The sequence below is a fragment of the Carettochelys insculpta genome, chromosome 2 (genome assembly GCF_033958435.1).
Source record: "Carettochelys insculpta isolate YL-2023 chromosome 2, ASM3395843v1, whole genome shotgun sequence".
Classification (NCBI taxonomy): domain Eukaryota; kingdom Metazoa; phylum Chordata; order Testudines; family Carettochelyidae; genus Carettochelys; species Carettochelys insculpta.
The window spans coordinates 82,005,077-82,023,762 of NC_134138.1; the positions used below are offsets into that span (position 1 = coordinate 82,005,077).

The 18,686-nt window shown below is 38.3% G+C and overlaps 1 protein-coding gene across 3 annotated transcripts in view; it reads right to left on the bottom strand.

Moving 5' to 3' along the window:
* The window catches only part of ASXL3 (ASXL transcriptional regulator 3), a 159,334-nt gene that overhangs the window by 16,060 nt on the left and 124,588 nt on the right, over positions 1-18,686 (bottom strand). For 2 of the 3 annotated variants that reach the window (XM_074987226.1, XM_074987224.1), the window contains 2 exons: positions 5,131-5,227; positions 4,537-4,642 (listed from right to left, as the gene is read on the bottom strand). In XM_074987226.1, the coding sequence (XP_074843327.1) occupies positions 4,537-4,642; positions 5,131-5,227 (203 nt within the window). The remainder of the gene's footprint in view (positions 1-4,536; positions 4,643-5,130; positions 5,228-18,686) is intronic. The other variant, XM_074987225.1, reaches the window with a different exon arrangement.

Below are 18,686 nucleotides of genomic sequence, written 5' to 3' on the forward strand. Positions count from 1 at the left end.
ATCTTATGACTTAAAAGATGTTTCCATGGGCTCGAAGAACAGTAAAGCAAGAAGCTTGGAACACAGGAATGCTTTAAGATCATTGGTTATAAGGCAATAATAATGTGCACAGCTGGCAAGTCTTTCTACTCTTTCAAAAAGAGACAAACCTGAAACTACATGGAAAGGATCAGGCTGACAGTAAAGGTGTTCACTGTACTGAAAGTGAATATAACTGACAAATGTGGAATTATTTGGTAAAACCTGAGAGCCAGTCTTGAAATTAAAAATAGACATCAAAGTTAAATGGAGGATGATACAGTAATTCACAGTAAAGGGAAAACAATGTGACTATTTTGGCATTTAATTAAGGGTTTTAAACAGTATAAAAATTCAGACAGTACTGGTCTAAATTGAGTGTTTAGAGATAACAGCCTGTTAGCACCATCAGAGTCAATCTGATCTCTGAGAGTGAGAAAAGATGTAGCCACTATGGTCTAAAATCACTAGAGTCAATGAATTCATCACATGACAATCAAGTTTTTCTAATGTGTAAATAAATAATAAATATTGATTTTTATTTTTTATTTATTTATTATTCATTTATTTTTATTTGTTTATTTAATATTTATTATTAATTTTTCTAATGTGTAAATAAATAATATACCTAGAATTACACATCACCTTGTCATTATCAAGCACATCAATTGACCTGATATTTACTATTTCAAAATCAGATTACCAAAATGGTCACAGAGAAAACAGAAAATAAAATGGATGGATGTGAATAATAGGAAGGAGACTTTGTTGTATATTATGTAATACACAGAATGCAGCAAACAGATAGAAGGCCTCCGGGATATAGTCTAGAGCTATGAATTCAAAGGGGGTGTAGGGGTGCTAAACAGGATGTTTAAACAGGATGATCCCAAGATTCTCAATTTATTAAAGATCCTGCTCCAGGGTAGATGATGAAACTTAGTGAGTTAAAAGCAGTTAAACTTAGCAGAGGCCACAACAAAATAACTCCACTAACTGAAGATGGAAAATAAGTTAGATCCTAATATGAGAACCAGTTTGCTACCAACACCATTGAGAAACAGCTGATGAATAACTGGAGCTCTCAAAAGCTTCCATTTCAATGGAATCAAATTATTTGAAGGCACACAATCCAAACCATATTCAAAACAAGTTTAAATAACCTAAGTCAAAACAAGGTAGGAAGCAGCAAGTAGACCGAACACTTTTAATAAATATCTCAGAGGCGTAGCTGTATTAGTCTGGATCTGCAAAAGCAATGAAGGGTCCAAAAGCACCTTAAAGACAGGCTACATCTACACTAGAGAGTTTTGTACACAAAACTTTGGGTTTTGTAGATAAAATTCACCGGCTATGTCTACGCTAGACTCATCTGTTGACAGAAATTACTGTCAACAGGGAAATCTTGACAGAACTTCTGTCAACAGACTGCATCCACATGCAACCTGCTCTACTATCAGAGAGGTAGCCGCGCAATGGCAGTTCTGCAAAGAGGGCTGCCCGACAAGTGGAAGTCCTCTGTTGACAGAAGTGTCTGTGCTGTACTTCTGTTGACAGTACTATGTCAAGAGACTGTTATGCCTCAAATTTTTGAGGGATAATCATGTCGAGGAAAATGCAGAGTTCTGTTGAAACTCTGTGGTCAGGATGCTTTCAGTGTGTAGACACTCCCTGAGTTATGTCAACAGAACACCCCTTCTGTCGACAAAACTCTCTAGTATAGACCCAGCCACAGGGGGTTTTATCGACACAAACTGTCAAAAAAGCTGTGTAGAAGCTCCAGCGGAGGCCGTTTTGTCAACAGAGCAGATCAAAAGATCGATCGTTTTTATGTGTAGATGCGATCTGTCAACAGAACTTTTGTTGGAACATCTCTTCCAACAGTAACTTCTGTAGACAGATGCTTCTAGTGTAGACGTAGCCTAACAGATTTATTAGGGCACAGGACACTAAAGATATTGCTAGACAAAAAGTACTCTACTAAGACAAAAAATACATAAGACAAGTCAAGCAGTGGAGGGACCTGGGGAGGTGAAATAGCTGATGCCAACAGATTAGCCAGACAATAAAGATGCAGATGAAACAGAGCAGATAGTGAAAAACAGGTTCAATCTAATGGTGAAAAGACATTGCAAGTATTACAGCCTGCAATACAGAACTTACAGTATTGCCATGTGTCACCATATACAGAACCTTATCTGTTGGCCTTTGTGGCATCCTTAAAATATTTAATAGATTGTGTCTCCCTAGTCCGGCATCCTTGGGACCTCCATGGTTCCAAATCAGGGATTTTGCCAGATCAGGGGAGCCCCTTCTCTTGGCTGTCATGTCTCTGAAGCCATAGAGCCGCAGCTCCCAGCCCAGGCTTCCCAGTCTCGATTCTCGGATGCAACTCCCCAGGTGCTTCCCAGCCGTTGGCAGCTGTGGCCCAGCCCCTGCCAGCTTCTCAGTCCCTTCTGGCTTCCGATCCTTGCTGCAGCTGCCTGGCCCCAGCTTGGGCTTTTAGCTGCAAGACTCACAGCTATCGCCCACTCCCACCCATCAGGGCTCTCTGGTCCAGCAAATCTACTCTCCAGCCAGACCAGAGTGTCCTGGATTTCAGAGGTTCAACCTGTTCTACCCCCAATAAGTAATACGTCCATTAGAACATTTGGAACACTGTTTCCATTAAAATAAGCTAATCATTGTGCTTAGTTTGTGCTTACACTTTTAATTACAGTAGGAAGTCTGAAGGCCATCTTTCAAAACAGTCCTCCCCTCCGCATGGAGTTTCGTAACTCTGACTTTAATACTAATGTGCATAATTAAAGGCCATCAGACTCCATACACAAATGGCTAGCTTTATATATATTCAAATGAAGAGGTCAACAGCTGGATTATATCCAGGTCTCCAGGCTTTCAAGGAAAATGCTCTGTCACTTGATCAAAAAGAGCTGTCCTGTTGACATACTGTGAGGCCCTAGCGTAACAGATAAAAATAGTGTACAAATAGTGCTGATGTTATAAGAAGTTGCTAGGAAGGAAATGTAAAGTTTAACTTTAAATTAAGTCCTTTAGTCTCCTGCCTTGTTTTACCTAAATATTACAGGGGTGTAAAAATCTATGCTAGCACATATGGTGTAGTGTCAAAGCACAATGCTTTAGTTACTGCCTTAGTCCTGACTTATCCTGATAGACAGACAGATTTTGGCAACTGAGGCTACATCTACACGACAGCTCTATTTTGAAATAAAGTATTTCAAAATGGCCATTTCAAAATATCTTATTTTGAAATATCACAACCACACACAAAAACACATTTCAAAATAGCATTTCCAGGTCCATAGTGCTATTTCAAAATAGTGCCACTGGAGCCCATTATGGCCTATTTCGAAGTAGGCATTTTTCCTCAGGAAATGTTTACTGGAATTGAAATAGCAAATGACGCACCTGCTATTTTGAATTTATTTTGAAATAGCATGTGCATCATTTAATTGCTGATATTTCAGGATAACTTGGCTGTGTAGACATAGACTGAACGTCCTTGCTTGTGTAACTAAATAAATGCTGTTTTAAAATAAAATATAAACAATCCCACACATTATATTGGTGCCTTTGGCCTTTTGTTTCTATTAAACACAGACGCTGTCCACAAAAATGTTACGTAGGATGTATTCTAAGCTATAAAATGAAGCTACTTTAAAGTTACAAGTGCACAAAAATTAAGTAAAAACCAAAAATCTAAGTCTATGTTTTAGCACTATGTGAGTCAAAGACAACTGGACTGACTTGAAAAAAACTAAAAGGACATTCTCGGGTTTAGAAAAAAACCCTAACATTTCTTTACCTACATTAGATTTTTAAAACAGAAAGAATTTAAGGGCCAGATCTTTGGCCGCTGTTAACTGGAATACATATACTGACATCAGAACTATGACTTATACCAGCTGAGCCTTTGGTCTGATACATCTAATTCACTTGACCCCTCTTCTGATATTTATTTTGTGTTTGCACCTCATCCCAAACAAACCAAACCAAATCAAAAAAATTAAACTACTCATTTTCACCTCTGTGAGGTTATTCTCTAGTCAATTTTAACTCTATACTGTGTGCATGTAGCCTAAGCTGGAATATTTGGGTCCCTTAAGAGACAGATTCTAAACTGATTTTTGAAAAATGTTTAAAAATATCACTGCAGGTCTTAGGTTCTACAAAAGCTTTGTTTATAATTTAAGGCAAAAACTGGCTTGCTAAAATACTTTTGAAATAGAAATTATTCTCATGTTCAGACTCTATCTTAACTTCTGTACAGAATGATTTTTGTGGATGAGTTTTGAACCCCATAAAATATATTTTTCATGTAAATGTTGACACGCCAATATAATCTTACTCAATTTCTTACACTGAGGAAGTGTAGCCTTTGCTAACTGGTTTATTAAGTTTTACAACATATGTGACTGTACCATGTGATGCACAGAATATATTTTCATTTCCTTCTAAAAGAAAATGAAACAAAATGGTTTTTGGTCCAATACTTACTTTTCACCATAAAACCTTTCAAAGAACCTGTCCTTCCAAGGTTCTGTTTTCTTTTCCTTTTCAATCTCTTGTCTGATGCGCAACTGCATTTCTGGAGTAAACTCTCCTAAAAAACAAATACTAACATATTGAATAAAAGTTTTCTAGGTTTACTCTAACAGGGGACCATTATATATTGTATAAAGATACACATATACCCTGTTCTTTGTTACAGCCATCCAAATAGCAATTTAATGAAAAACAAACGTGAGTGTAACCAGAAAGACTAACACTTTTGCTATTCCTGAAGTATATTGGAGGGATTTAGTCACATGCATTTATGTTTCCAAAGCTGACAGTGATGAAAATGCTTATTTAGTTATTTTTAAACTGCCCAAATAAGCTGCCATAGCGAACTATTAAATTAACTGAAAAGAGATTCTCTAGAATAAATTCAAAACTGAATCAGCAATTACTGTTGCTGAATTTCTGCTGTATTGCATTTTCCATTCAAAAATATTTCTCAAATATGTATTTTTTTATCTTGGCTAAGAAACAAAGGCATCCTTCCTAAAAATTAATATTTGGTAAATCTGAGAACAAATAGAGAGTTACCTTCTGCCAATCGTTGTTTCCACCCTTGTGCTGCATATGCAAAGAATTCATTATTTAGAGCAGAACTACTGAGGCGCAAAACTCCATCACTTCCCATCTAGAAAATAAGCCGATGGTAGCAGAAGAAACTGTCAGAAATAGCTTCAACTAAGATTATATAAAAATAGAGTTCCAATTAAGAGGAATGGGAAGGGATAGGAAGTGGGAATAACAAAGGAAATCAAATACTAGAATTAAAACAGCATTTTCATTATAGTCATTACTGTAAATGCAAGTGGCCTAATCCAACGTCTATGTGCCTACTTTAAAAATTATCAGTATTTCTGATGATTACACAATTTGCAACTGATTGATGTGGTTTAATCACTGCTATCTATCTTGAGACCAATATGTCCAGAGTTGCAAACAACCAAAAATCCAGATCATTACTGTACTTGTGCATCTTCCTGGAATACAACACAAAAACAAATTCATTAAATGTAATGAAGGCATTAACTGCAGCATATTTCTCTATGCTGAAGAAACCTAGCTCCCAAGCCAACTAACATACCATACTTGCTCACAGCACGGTGGAGAAAAAAAATCCTTAACAAAAACATTAAAAGGAGAAAAATAGTATAACATTATCAATAAAAAAGCAATAAAAACATGTACATGTAATTTTACAGGCATCAGCAGGGTGAAAATGGCTGGTGTGCCAAAACAGTAATTATTTTTACTATATAAAACATGATTACGAAAATACTATTTTAACTACTTCATCTGCAATAAGTGATTTAAACAATTCGAATATGAGTCTTTTTTATTGCCTATTGGACATGCTTCCTTTTTAATTTTATGGGAGCATATTGAAATACTGTAGATAATAAATTATTAACTAGGAAAATCAATACACAAAATACATTACAGGTACATCAAATCTATAGTAATTTTCCTGTAACAGCAGCAACAACAAAAAAACAGATACAAACATCAGACAGAAAGGGGTTAGTAGGAGCCAATTTGTTCAGGTCAAAGGTAACCCGCGCTCTGTATAGTTCATTATACATTTCTTTGAGGTTGCTAAGAGATAAAGGCTTGACTGCTTGTTCTGTCAGCTGCTAGTGCAAAGCGTCACAATTCTCAGCATGCCAGCACACTAATTTTAACTGTGAACATAACTCCAGCTGCCTTCCCCACTCCCAAATCTGGAACTGAGAAAGGAGCAGATGTCACAATCACATTTAATAATATTTAACCATATCTACCTAATTGTTTTCCTGATTTATCGCTCTCCAGTTTTACCCATTTAATCATGTCACTGCTGATGACCAATCCCATAGTATTCTGCTTTACGAACGAAGGAACACAAGAGCACATTTTAAAATGCAAAGCAGTGAAAACAAGGCAACTGATCAATGTGGAGTTTGAGAGCTGGGTACCTCAGCCCTGCATGGAAAACAGTACAGGGCCCACACTGACTTCATTGGGGCTCTGTAGGGACACAGGTGTCTGTCGAGGTGGTTCTCTTTGCAGGATTGGGACCTTAGCCTGCTTTTTGTTCTGCTTTGTTTTGTTTTTTTGTTTGTCTGAACACAGCAATACCAATACAATATCAATAGCTGTTGGAAAGTAATATCCTGCTTCCTTTCTTGGTCCAAAGCGGCATGTGTTGTCGCTGCAGAGCTCCTACACCCTACACCTAAGGAGACCAAGGTTTGAGTCATGCATCTTTTTCATCAGCTCAATGGTCTAGCATGAACTGGAGCAGAGATTGCAAATAGAGAAGATGATCTACATCCAGGAAAAAGGAACTGATAAGAAGATGGGAATTTAGTTTCTATATACTACTGCAGAGATGCCTTTAGATGACCAAACAAAGGGTGCAGAAAATCTTTGGGGAAAGGTGCAAGAAATGAAAAAACAAAGCAGAAATTACTGTGGACATCAAAAGGACAGGAAAGAGACTAAAAAATTCCTAGACTAGTTTTTTAAGGCTCTGGTGCTGATGGGTGATTTTAACAAGTATCTGTTGGGGCGGAGGGGGGCAGGGTAGGGGGACATACAACCAAAACAGACATTAAAGAAACAGTTCCTAAATTACACAGAAAATAATTTCATGATCCAGAAAGTGAAACCACTCCAATAAGAGAAATTGGTCATGATTTATTTTTCAAACTAATCTGGAGGAATTGTTTAAGAAAGAAAGAACAATAATGAAGCATGGAACCAGTGACCACTACCTAGTCCAGTTGTGGGCAATCTGCAGGCTGCATATAGCCCACTGGGGTTCCACCTATAGGCTGCAAACACCCCCTCTCCATCTGCTCCCCTCCCCCTTGTACTGCTCACGCACCAGGGGACTGAAGCCATGAACTTTCTACTTCTCTCCAGCCCTCCCAGCACTTTTAAAATGCCATGAATCCATTGATTCCTAGTCTGCCCTGGTTCCTCCCCCTCCCCCTCCCCCTCCCGAGCTACTGCTACTTTATTTAAGCGTAGCATAGAAATGACTGCATCAGGACAAGGCAGTAGTGTCCTGCTTCCAAACACTGAACTTCTCTCCATTTCAATGGAGCAAACTCAGGAATAAACAAGAACCCAACTGCCGGGGGGAGGGGGCTAATCAGTTTTCTAAATCCCTCTTCTCCCTTTTCTCTCTCAGCAGTGCCAAACAAAAGACTGTGTCACAACTAACACTGACAGTAAACAAATATTTGAAATCTTTTTGGCAAAATATAATACCCAAGTGAAATCAGAACAATATTGTCCATGTTCTAAGCTGCTGCATGCAACAGGCAGAAAACAGGGGAGACTGAGCTACCACCAATGTCTGATATCCCTGGAATGGTTGGGAATTGATAAGGGACACATTCAGGTACTTGTAGCAGGTGATATCTCCCCCATATCACAGAGAAAGGCAAAAGACTCCCAAGATCCCTGCCAATCTGACCTGAAGCATTAGATTTGTTTATAGTCACTGATTTAATGCAGATCTGAAAGTGATATGAGCATGATGAGAGAAGCCATGCATAGCTTCCAATTCTCTCCAAAGACTATATTCAAAAAGAGGACCAAGAGCCCTTTGGTCCCAAGGTGTTTGGTGGTGGATCATGCATCTAACAGAAGATTAATTTCTACTTGAACTGAAAAAGCATGAGAAGAATTTAAATTTCTGAAGCCAAAGGGAGCATTTACTCCTATATCCCATCCATGGAGATGGCACAATTAAGAGCTAGAGCTAAATTAGAATTTGGAGTAAAATGCCAATAAAGCACTTTTAAAATACACTATTAATTTTTATGGTCTTTTAGAAATGTTGTCCTACAGAGACAGTGCATTAATGAGCTGGAACACCAAACATATCTTGAAAGCTTAATATTCTTTTCTGTCTGGCTTTGAATTCCTATTTGTCTAGAAGTGCTCAGTCTAAAACAAGCCCACAATTCTTTTATGAAGAGTTCAAACTAGGAACTTAAATTAAAAAGATAAGACTTAAAAAAAAAAAAAAAAGACTGTCACACCTCAGTGGCTGTTTTCATAACAGGACATGGTAATGCCAAACAGTAACATGAAACTTACTTCACTAGGAATTTTCTGCCAAGGTCTAATTTTAATCCTTTGTGGATGGGTTCCCTTACTGCAGAATCTGCATGGCAATAAAATGAGGGATATTTTCTGCAGTTCCAATGAAATGCAAATGTTGTTGGCATGTCAGGAGGGACATGAAAATATTCACATGGGTGCATTTTGCCCCATATAGCTGCTGTTCCCTAAGAGGGCACTAAATAGGCCAATACATTATTTCTCCCCTAAAATCAGTCCTTTCTCCAACTTATTTACAAAACTACTACTAATTCTTTCCACATTACTTCTTTGAAGTACCACATATGTTTCTTAAATAAAAAAATATGTCTGAGCCCAAATAACCCAGGCAGTAATACTGTTTGATCTGACAATAGTACCTCATAGTACTAAAATAGGAGATCCAGCTTTAAAAGCGAAGGCGCTTTTAAACCATGTGTCTTATGTCATGTGATAAATTTTACAAACCACAATTATGCTTTCATTTTTAGTGTGGGGGAAAATGGGCCTATAATTAATAGAATTTCCCAAAGGTACTTAAAAAGAGTTACATAAAAGAGGACAAGGCCTGTAAGAAAATACACCTTGCCATCTTTAGTTATGTGTTTGGTTGTAACACTGGTTTTGAAAGCACTTAACACTGACAAGAAGCATGCAATAATACAAGTTCCAAATTTTTAAAAGAAAATGATATTTTCTACTACATTATACAAATATGGGTCTCTGTAAGGACAGCCACAATTTTGTAAATATGTAGGATCATAAAATACTCTACCATGATACTGTACATTTTGGATTAAAATATGGGAGTATGGGGAACTTGGCCACTCCCATGATAAGTGGTTGTCTGGCTAACTAAAAATCATGTCAGATTATTCATGTTCCCAGAAAAGAGACTTCTGGATTAGAGAGGTTCAACCTGTACTGTACAAACGTACAATAAAACACCCCTTTGTCTCAGAGAGTTCAAAAGCCAGACGAGGTCTGCAACATGCACCTCTTTACAATGCAAGGGAGATGATGGCAACAGTAACAAGCTCATGAGGTTGAAGAGACAAGCTGCATTATTTTTAAACAAAAGAACACATTAATGCAACTCCACAGGCCAGCCAGGTAGCCAAAGCCAGCTGGCAGTTCTACCACGGGCATCATACTACCAATGAGTCTTGAGGGGACAGTACTTGCCTTGCAAGTGAAAGGGAGTACATAAGTGACAATGTACAGTAAACCCTCAAAATGCATGATTTCGAGTTGCGCTTAAGTCACATTAACGTGCATTAAGCTCAACTCAAAATCCCACTTCCCCCCAGCCCTGGCTCAACCCCCCATGGCTTCAGTTCAACACCCCTCCGCACTGCCCTGGTTCAAACCCCCTAGGGTCCAGCTTACCCTGCAACCCCGGCACGGCCCCTGCTCACCACCCTTGTGTGTGGCTCCAGCTCAACTCCACCCCCCGCACTCCTGCAGCTTTAACCCACCCCAGGCTTAACCCCCTGGCCCTCCCCAGCTGCACCCCCAACCTCAGGACTCACTTTTCCAAAGGAGCTCCAGCTGCTCCTGTTGCTTTCCTGACTGCAGAACGTGTGTTCTGCCAGGAAAAAAGCTGCCCCCCAACTTACATGAAACTCAAGTTATGCAAGGGTTGTGCGGGAGCCTCACCCTCGCATAACTTGAGGCACTACTGTGCAGTACTATGAAAAAGTGCTTATGACGCACTATAGTGGAGGAGACAGTCACAGTGCAGTGAGATAACCTTAATGGACATTGAGAGCACTTATTTTTAAGACTCTAAAATAGCATATAGAAAACAGGTGCTGGATGTGTAAAAACTGATTTTTCACGCACAGTTACTTATTTGTGGAATTGCTTGTTTCCCAAGTATAACATTTATATATAAGTGACCCCCCCACATCCCCCCACAAAAAGGTTATATACTACCAGATCAGCAAAAGTCTGTCAGGTCACAATACTATATTCAGATACAAACCTTAATTCCTCCTTAAATCTGATTAAATAGCCCGTTAAAAATAATATACCAGTACTGCCTGCTCAATATATCCCATCACAGTCCCTTGCTTATAAAACTGTTATTCACTACACTACTATTAAAAAAAAAAAAAGTAAATCCTTACTCTCATCATTCCTCTGATTAATTGATAATCCCCTTGTTGTGAGAAAGGTATTTGAAAGGTAGTCATATTCTACCTGCTTCAATATCGACTTCAACTTCTCAGTCTACTTTCCAGTCAAGCCACAGTACCCATCTTGCTTTTGTCAGGCTATATAACAATCTGCTTTATAGCGCAATTCACTAACTCTTACTGAATCATCTCAGAAGCACCCAATAGTCCAGACTACATAATCTTTAGAAAATATTAGTGTCTCAATAAGGCACTATCTCTTTTGTTAAATACGACTTGGATCACATGTTGTCCCCTAAATGTTAAATGGGCATGCCTTCAAAGGCAGCCTGGTATCCCTCAAAATTCCATCTTGCCTCTGTTTCTTTCACACAAGATTTTTCCCAACTTTATACCCTTCATAATGACCACTCATTATGCTACTGAGTGAGAATGGGCATGAGGGACATCGCTTATGGTACAACAATACCTCTCATTGTACAGCTGGAGAAGGCCATCAAAATAGCAAGGCAAAATACTCTAAGCCTATGGGGTAGGAAGTATTGCCTTATTGCTAGACTGGGAAGCAAAAGATTAACACTGGGAGTTGAATCCCAGATCTCAAGCATGGCTGTGTACAGCATTATAAGTAGTTCATCTGTTCTGCTCACTTCAACACTTTTTAAAATAAACATGCTGCCTCTGCAACAGAATATGGCATGCATTATACAAACAGAACCTAAATATTTCAAGCTTTATATTTGTTCCTGCCAGTCTCTGTGCTGTTTAACAATCAGACTGACGTTCAATGTTCAGAAATTCCTAACTGGTTTTGCCTTAATTCCTTTAAGACTCAGCTCGGTACATTAATGAAGAGCAATGCTCTGTCCTGTCCTTCACACTAGTCAAATCTCCTGAGAGTCAGTTTTGCCAGGGAGTTCTCTGAAACCTTCTACACTCCATATTAAAGCATGGGACAGTTAATACAAAACTCTACATATTATCCATCCAAAGAATAAGATTAAGATACCTGCTGGCCAAGAGGTTGGAAGATTATCCCCCTGATTTTCTATAACTGCAACATCTTGATGTCACCTCTCAATAGACTGCTTCTGTCACTACACTCATTCCAGGGACCCAGAATGCAACAAGTGGAAGCAGGTAACTAGGACACTGCCATGACTGACAACACCAGAATACAGTAACCTCTTCCATATATTGCACTCTATTATCTGGAACTCTCAAATAACTGTCATTTAGCCATAAGTAAATTTTAGTAACGTTTTCCCTAAGTGCAGTATAGTGAAAGTAAATACAAATAAATACAGTATAAATTTACAGTGTACAATACTTACAAGAAGTCCTGTGGCACCTTATAGACTAACTGATATTTTGGAGCATAAGCTTTAGTGGAAAAAGACCTGTTTCATAAATAACATACTCTGCATACATTTTTGTTTGTTTCTTAACATCTAATCTTGGTTTTCTTTAGTGTTCTGCACCATCAGGTATACCTCTCTATAATCCAAAATATTTGACTATTTGGCAACCTCCTGATCCCAGGGCTACCAGATATGAAAGAGTTTACTATAGTGGTTTTCATTTAAACTGCTCTACTTGCCAGTGAAAATCTATCAGCTCTGCAAAACAATGGCTTCGTTAGTGATAAAATACCAATGTTTCTGTTAAAAAACCTACCAAGAACAAAGATATTGGATTTCTCTGTAGACAAGAACATAAGGTTTATCATGCCAGATCAGACCAGTGGTCCATCAAGTCTGGTATCATATTCTTAACAGAGGCCAAGAATCAGCCTGTTTACTCTTTAGAGGAAGGTACAAGAGACCTCACAAAGGCCAATCATTAGACAAGCTACCATTGAGGGAGGTTTCTTCCTAACATCAGGAGTTAATTGGCATAGGTCTGTAAGTATAAATGGTTTTGTCTCATAAATAGATTAGCTCATTTAATATTACTGTAGATGCTGTTAGCTAAATAAGCATGTAATTTTAACGGAAAGCTGATAAATTGCTTGTTTTCAATACCTTCTTGTCGTATGGCAAGGCATTCCATGCATTAGTTGTATGTTGCGTAAAAACACAGTACATTGTTTTTATAAGTGTAAAATGTGTTGCCTTTTAAATTTCACTGGACTCTGGCATTATGAAAAAGACAGAAGAGGACAGTTTGATTTACCTTCCCTATACCGTTCATTATTTTATATTCTTCCATCATGTCATCACTTATTTTTCTCCTCTCTAAATTACATTTTTCTAACCTTATTCTGTTCTCATATCTCTCATTGTTTCTGCTGCCCTACACTGGACCCTTTCAATTTCTGCGACATGTTTTTTGAGATGGGACGACCAGTACTGACCATAATACTGAAGATGATGGCCGATTATCAATTGACATAATGTAACAATATTTTAAAAGTCATCTTACTCCGTATATATAACCTAACATTTTACATGGTTTTCTTTTCTGTTCATCTGTTCTTTTACTGAGCTGTCTACAATAACTGCTAGAGCATTGTTTCTGAGTGGTTAGAGCTACCTTAGAAACCAACAATGAGTATTTCAAAACTTTCCTTCCAGTGTTCATTACTTTACGCCCATCCACACTGAATTTCTTATGACAATCTTGCCCAAAGCCCCTCTTAGCTCCAGCCTTCAGTAGTTTCTCCCTTTTCATACTCTACTAACCTAAATAACTGAATCATCAGCAAATTTTTTCACCACATTTGCTTTTCCCGATTAATATATTAAATATCTACCCTAGCCTGAATCCCTGGCGCACCTCAGTATTCATCCTCACGATGGTTATGGTCATTGTATATTTATATGGGCCAAACCTCCCACTTTCCTTACTCTGTGCTTAGTAAACTAAGTATTGACATTTATAAGGGTTTTGTTCACAAAGAATTGAAGCCCCATCATAGAAACAACTCCTTAGAAAACTACTGAATGACTGCAATGCTCATTTAAACTTTTAGGCGTTGCAGACACTAAGTATTTTGCAGAAACAGATTTCTGAAGAGCATGACTCCTGAAATGGTTGATGTTGAGCTACGCTGAGAATCTGTTTCTTTCAGGATACAATGTAGTTTGCTCCAGAGCTGCTGTAACAGGCCCTAAGGACATTTAATACTCAAGGCTTTCCCATGGGATGCTGAACAACATCACAGAGCATATGTAAAGGAAACTCAACAAAGACATAAGGAAATGTTAAATGACTTTATGATATCCCAGTTATTGTGGACAAAAGCTGAGTCTTTATAGTGACGTTCTTCAAACTGTCTCCTGTGAAACACCCTCAGAAAGCACTTTCTACCACTACGCTCTTCATCCTAAGAAACTGGTAAGCAATATGCACGGGACTTTGAGTCATACTCTCACCATGCCCAGAAACCAAAATATTATACCAGTGCTTCTCAACTTGGGTTTGTAGGTACAGTAGGGTCTCAACATTCACAAGGGTTCCACATTGAGAACCCTCACAAATGCTGAATTTTTGCAAATCTTGTATGGCAGCTGCTCTCGCATGGAGCCTGGCTACCGGTGTTCCCTGCCCGGGGCCCTGGGGGAAGAGGTGGCTGCTGGCGCTCCCTGCCCGGAGCCCCGGGGAAGCAGCAGCTGTTGATGTTCTCTGCCACGGAGCTCCGGGAAGTGGTGGCTGCCAGAGCTCCATACCCTGGAGAAGCAGCCACTCATTGGCGATCATGAATAATTGAATTTGTGAACCTCAGGTCGCGAATGTTCAAACCCTACTGTATTGCAGGGGGTCTGTGAAAAAAATAAAAGATAAACAAAAATGATCACAGAAAATAAGTTTTAAATAAACTGCAAAGTTACAATCAATTATTTTTAAATAAATATCTTACAATAATAATATTAATTTCTGTCCAAAAATCTATGTTTTGGTTTCCTTTTTCATTTAATAAAGTGTACATAGCAGTTAGAATTGGCTTTGATAGCATTCCATGAACAGTTTTGGTGGGGGGGACAATTGGGGATCTGCACTACTGAAAAGATTGGGAACCACTGTGATATACCAAGTGCCTTTTGGTGGTAAGGTGGTTTAGCCAAATCCAGTCTTTACAGCGTATCACTTCAAAGCAAAGAAGCTAGGGAAAGAAAGCACCAATCAAATAGATGCAAGAGAGAAAAAAATGAATTAAAAAGTTGTAAAGTCCTCTCAACAGTCTACAAGAACACTGCAAGAACACGGTAAGAGGTGGTTTTTGTATGCAGATCAAAGGCAGCTAAGTTTAGCTCCTTCTCCCCTACTCTTGTCAATGCCCTTTTAAAACTGATTCTTCACTTAACTCCACTATGACACTTCAACCGCTCCATCAACTGTTTGATATTAAAAAATAAAAACAAAAAAGAATGATGCATCCTATGAAAATAAGCAGAGGAAAAGAGAGAGCTAAGTACATAGGTAGATGTGCAATAAAATGGAGAACAAACAATAAAGGAGTAGAAGATTAAGAAGTATAACATAAATCGTATATTTCAGGTTCTCAAGGACATGGATTGTGGAAATGAGACATGATGGCAGCTGGAAAATATAGAACCTTTTAAAAACAGTGGGACTTGCCAAAAACAAAGACTGAAGAATAGACTTGTATTTCACTGACTGAAGATAAGGAACTGTTGAGAGAGGTTAATTTGAAACAGAAGCAGAGCTGTGTGTAATTACATATATTCACATACATATGGGTTTTTACGATACAGAGAAAACAGTCTGGGAATTTGCAGATAAACGTATCTTTTCTGGAGACTGTCAAAATATATTTAATAGGTATTGTTAGTCTCTGAAGGAAAGGGAGGTTCTGAGTTTCCAAAAAAAAAGATAATGAGGAATCAGAGGGTTACACAAACCAAACACATGTGAACATGCAGCTAATCAGGACATTTCTTTGACAACACAGCACACTACACTAAAATTGACAAGTGCACGAATGCCAAAACAGATACAGACTCAAAATGAAGGTAGTTGCCAGTAATCGTACTCTATGCAAATTTATGCAGATGATTCTTTACTACCCTCAGAACTCAATACCTTTTTGGCTCACATACGCAGCCAACCTCAATATCGCATTTCATCCTGATGCCAAGAAAAAGAAAAAGAACAATTGCAAATTATTCCTCAGAACTCTGTGGCATTTTGGCATAATGATAAATCTGAATATTACTGTTTACCCAATAACAATGTCTCTTACAGAGGTTTCAGCCTTTAGCTATAGTTTATTTAGCCCAGAAAATGGTTATTATCTCATGGGGAGAACAGAACAAACTCCAAATGAGCATCAGCATAATACAAGAAAAATAAGTTACATCTCTATACAGAAGAGAGAAACAGATTCTACGGATAATGCTAAATATTATTTTATCTAAACATCTAAATCTGAATGGGGAGATACAGAGAGAAAAGAAAAGAAAAGCTTCTGCTAAAAATGCCTGTTCCACAAGAACTATAATGCAGCAAAACAAAATAGTAAGAATATTTTGAAAAGTTTAAAAAACAACAAAACTGAGATACAGCCCGCCATCTTCTTTGATAACGGGAATATACCAATAAGATCACAGAAGTATAGCCATATATTTTCAAAGGGAAATGTGATTTGGTCAATTCAGATCCTGTTTAAATCAAGCAGTCAGTTGGGATAGCTATATTTATTCCATTACACTGTCATGTCAAGAACGATAATGGAATCCAATGTGGCACAGCTGAGATGACAGAAATTACATGAACAATTGAAACAGAATAATAAATCTGGAAATATGAAAAGATATGGAGGTTTTAAAACTAAGCTACAGTAAATTAAAAGAAAAAATACGATGTCATCTTGTAACTGCATATGTATTAAAGAAGTACAACTAAAATTTATTTTCACACAAAAAAGCACTCCAGTACCACTTTAAAGACTAGCAAAATCATTTATTAGGTGATGAGCTTTCTTGGGACAGACCCTTCCTCAGACCATAGTCATACCAGAACAAACTTAATATTTAAGGCACAGAGAACCAAAAACAGTAATCAAGGCTGAATCAGGAAAATTATCGTCAAGGTGAGCAAATCAGATAGCAGAGGGGCAGAAAGGGGGCGGGAGACTCAAGAATTAGATAAAGCAAAGTATGTATAAGAGCCCCTATAATGAGCTAGAAAATTGCCATCCTGGTTCAAACCATGTGTTTATGTGTCGAATTTGAATATAAAAAAGAGTCCAGCAGCCTTTTTTTCCAAACAGCCGTGAAAGTTCGTTTTCAGTAAAACACAGACTTTCACGTCATTAACAGAATGACCCATTCCATTAAAGTGCTGGCTGACAGGTTTGTGAATCAGGAGGAGTACCTTAAATATTGAGTCTGTTCTGGTATGGCTATGATCTGAAGTAGTGGGTCTGTCCCACGAAAGCTCAACACCTAATAAATTATTTTGTTAGTTTTTAAAGTGCTACTGGACTGCTTTTTTGTTTTGATAGTATATAGACTAGCACAACTATCTCTCCGTCACTATTATTTTCACACAGCATGTCTCATACATGTATCACTAACAAATGCTTCAGAACAAGTTACAAAGTTGAGACACTGTAAAGCTCATAACATATTGAGGAAAATTCAAAACATCCTTCACTTTCTCACCTTCACCCCCAAATACTGGTGAGGTAAAGACGATCAGCTGTTGGTTGTGATCTGCAAAAGCATGAATGAAGAACAGCGTCTTTAATAGGCTTTGAGAATTTGAAAATAAATGAATAAAGAGGAAGTCATCAAACAAGGCAGAGGAGGTGAGGAATTGAAGGAGGAGGAAAAATAACTGTAAAGAATTAGATGCCTTTAGGCCTACCGGCTAACAAAAATAAAACATGTATACTTCTCTCCATGACAAAAAGGAGAAAAGTAGAGTATTGCACATAAGTAAGTAAACAATTTCACATGGCATTGTAGTATGTTAAACAGGAAAAATTAGTGATTATTAAACATAAAAAAGGTTTACCGTGAATAGCCAGTTGTAAATATTTAGTCATGAATATAAATAGGTTCCTACCAAATTCACAGCCATGCAAAAAACATGTCATGGACCATAAAACCTGGTGTCCTCCTGTGAAATCTGGCCTTGTATGTGCATCTACCCTCTATAAATCAGATTTCACAAGGTAGACCAGGGTTTCTCAAACCACAGGTCCTGACCCACAAGGGAGTTGCAGGGGGATCGCAAGGTTATTTCATGATGGTCAAAGTATTGCGACCATTACTTTGGTATAGCCTTCAGAACTGGGCAGCTGGAGAGCAGTGTCTGTAATGTTGGCTGGGTGCCTAGTTCTGAAGGCAGCACCCTGGCAGCAGCAGGGCAGAAGGGTGGTAATATTATGCCCATGTTGTCCTTTTGTACTGCTGGTTTCAGTGCTAAGTACCCAGAGAGCGGCAGCTGCTGACTAGTATCAGAGGGGTAGCTGAGATAGTCTGTATCTTCAAAAACAACAAGAAGTCCTGTGGCATCTTATAGACTAACAGATATTTTGGAGCATAAGCGTCTGTGGGCAACGACCCACTTCGTCAGATGCATGAGTGGGGGGTTCCAGAGGAGGGTTTAAAGAGGGGGTCAGTCAAGGGGAGGGCCAAAGTTCATAAGGTCTGTTCACTCACGGAGGATGTGGCCCATCATCAGCAGTTAATGTGAGAGTTGTGCACACCAAGAGAGGAGAAATCAGGTCAGTTCAGTTTGGGAGGATGGTGCCCATTATCAGTAGCTAACGTGGAGATGTGAACATCAAGAGCGAAGAAACTACTTCTGTAATTGGACAGTCACTCTCAGTCTCCGTTCAATCCTTGGTTTGTGGTGTCAAATTTGTTGACTAAGATC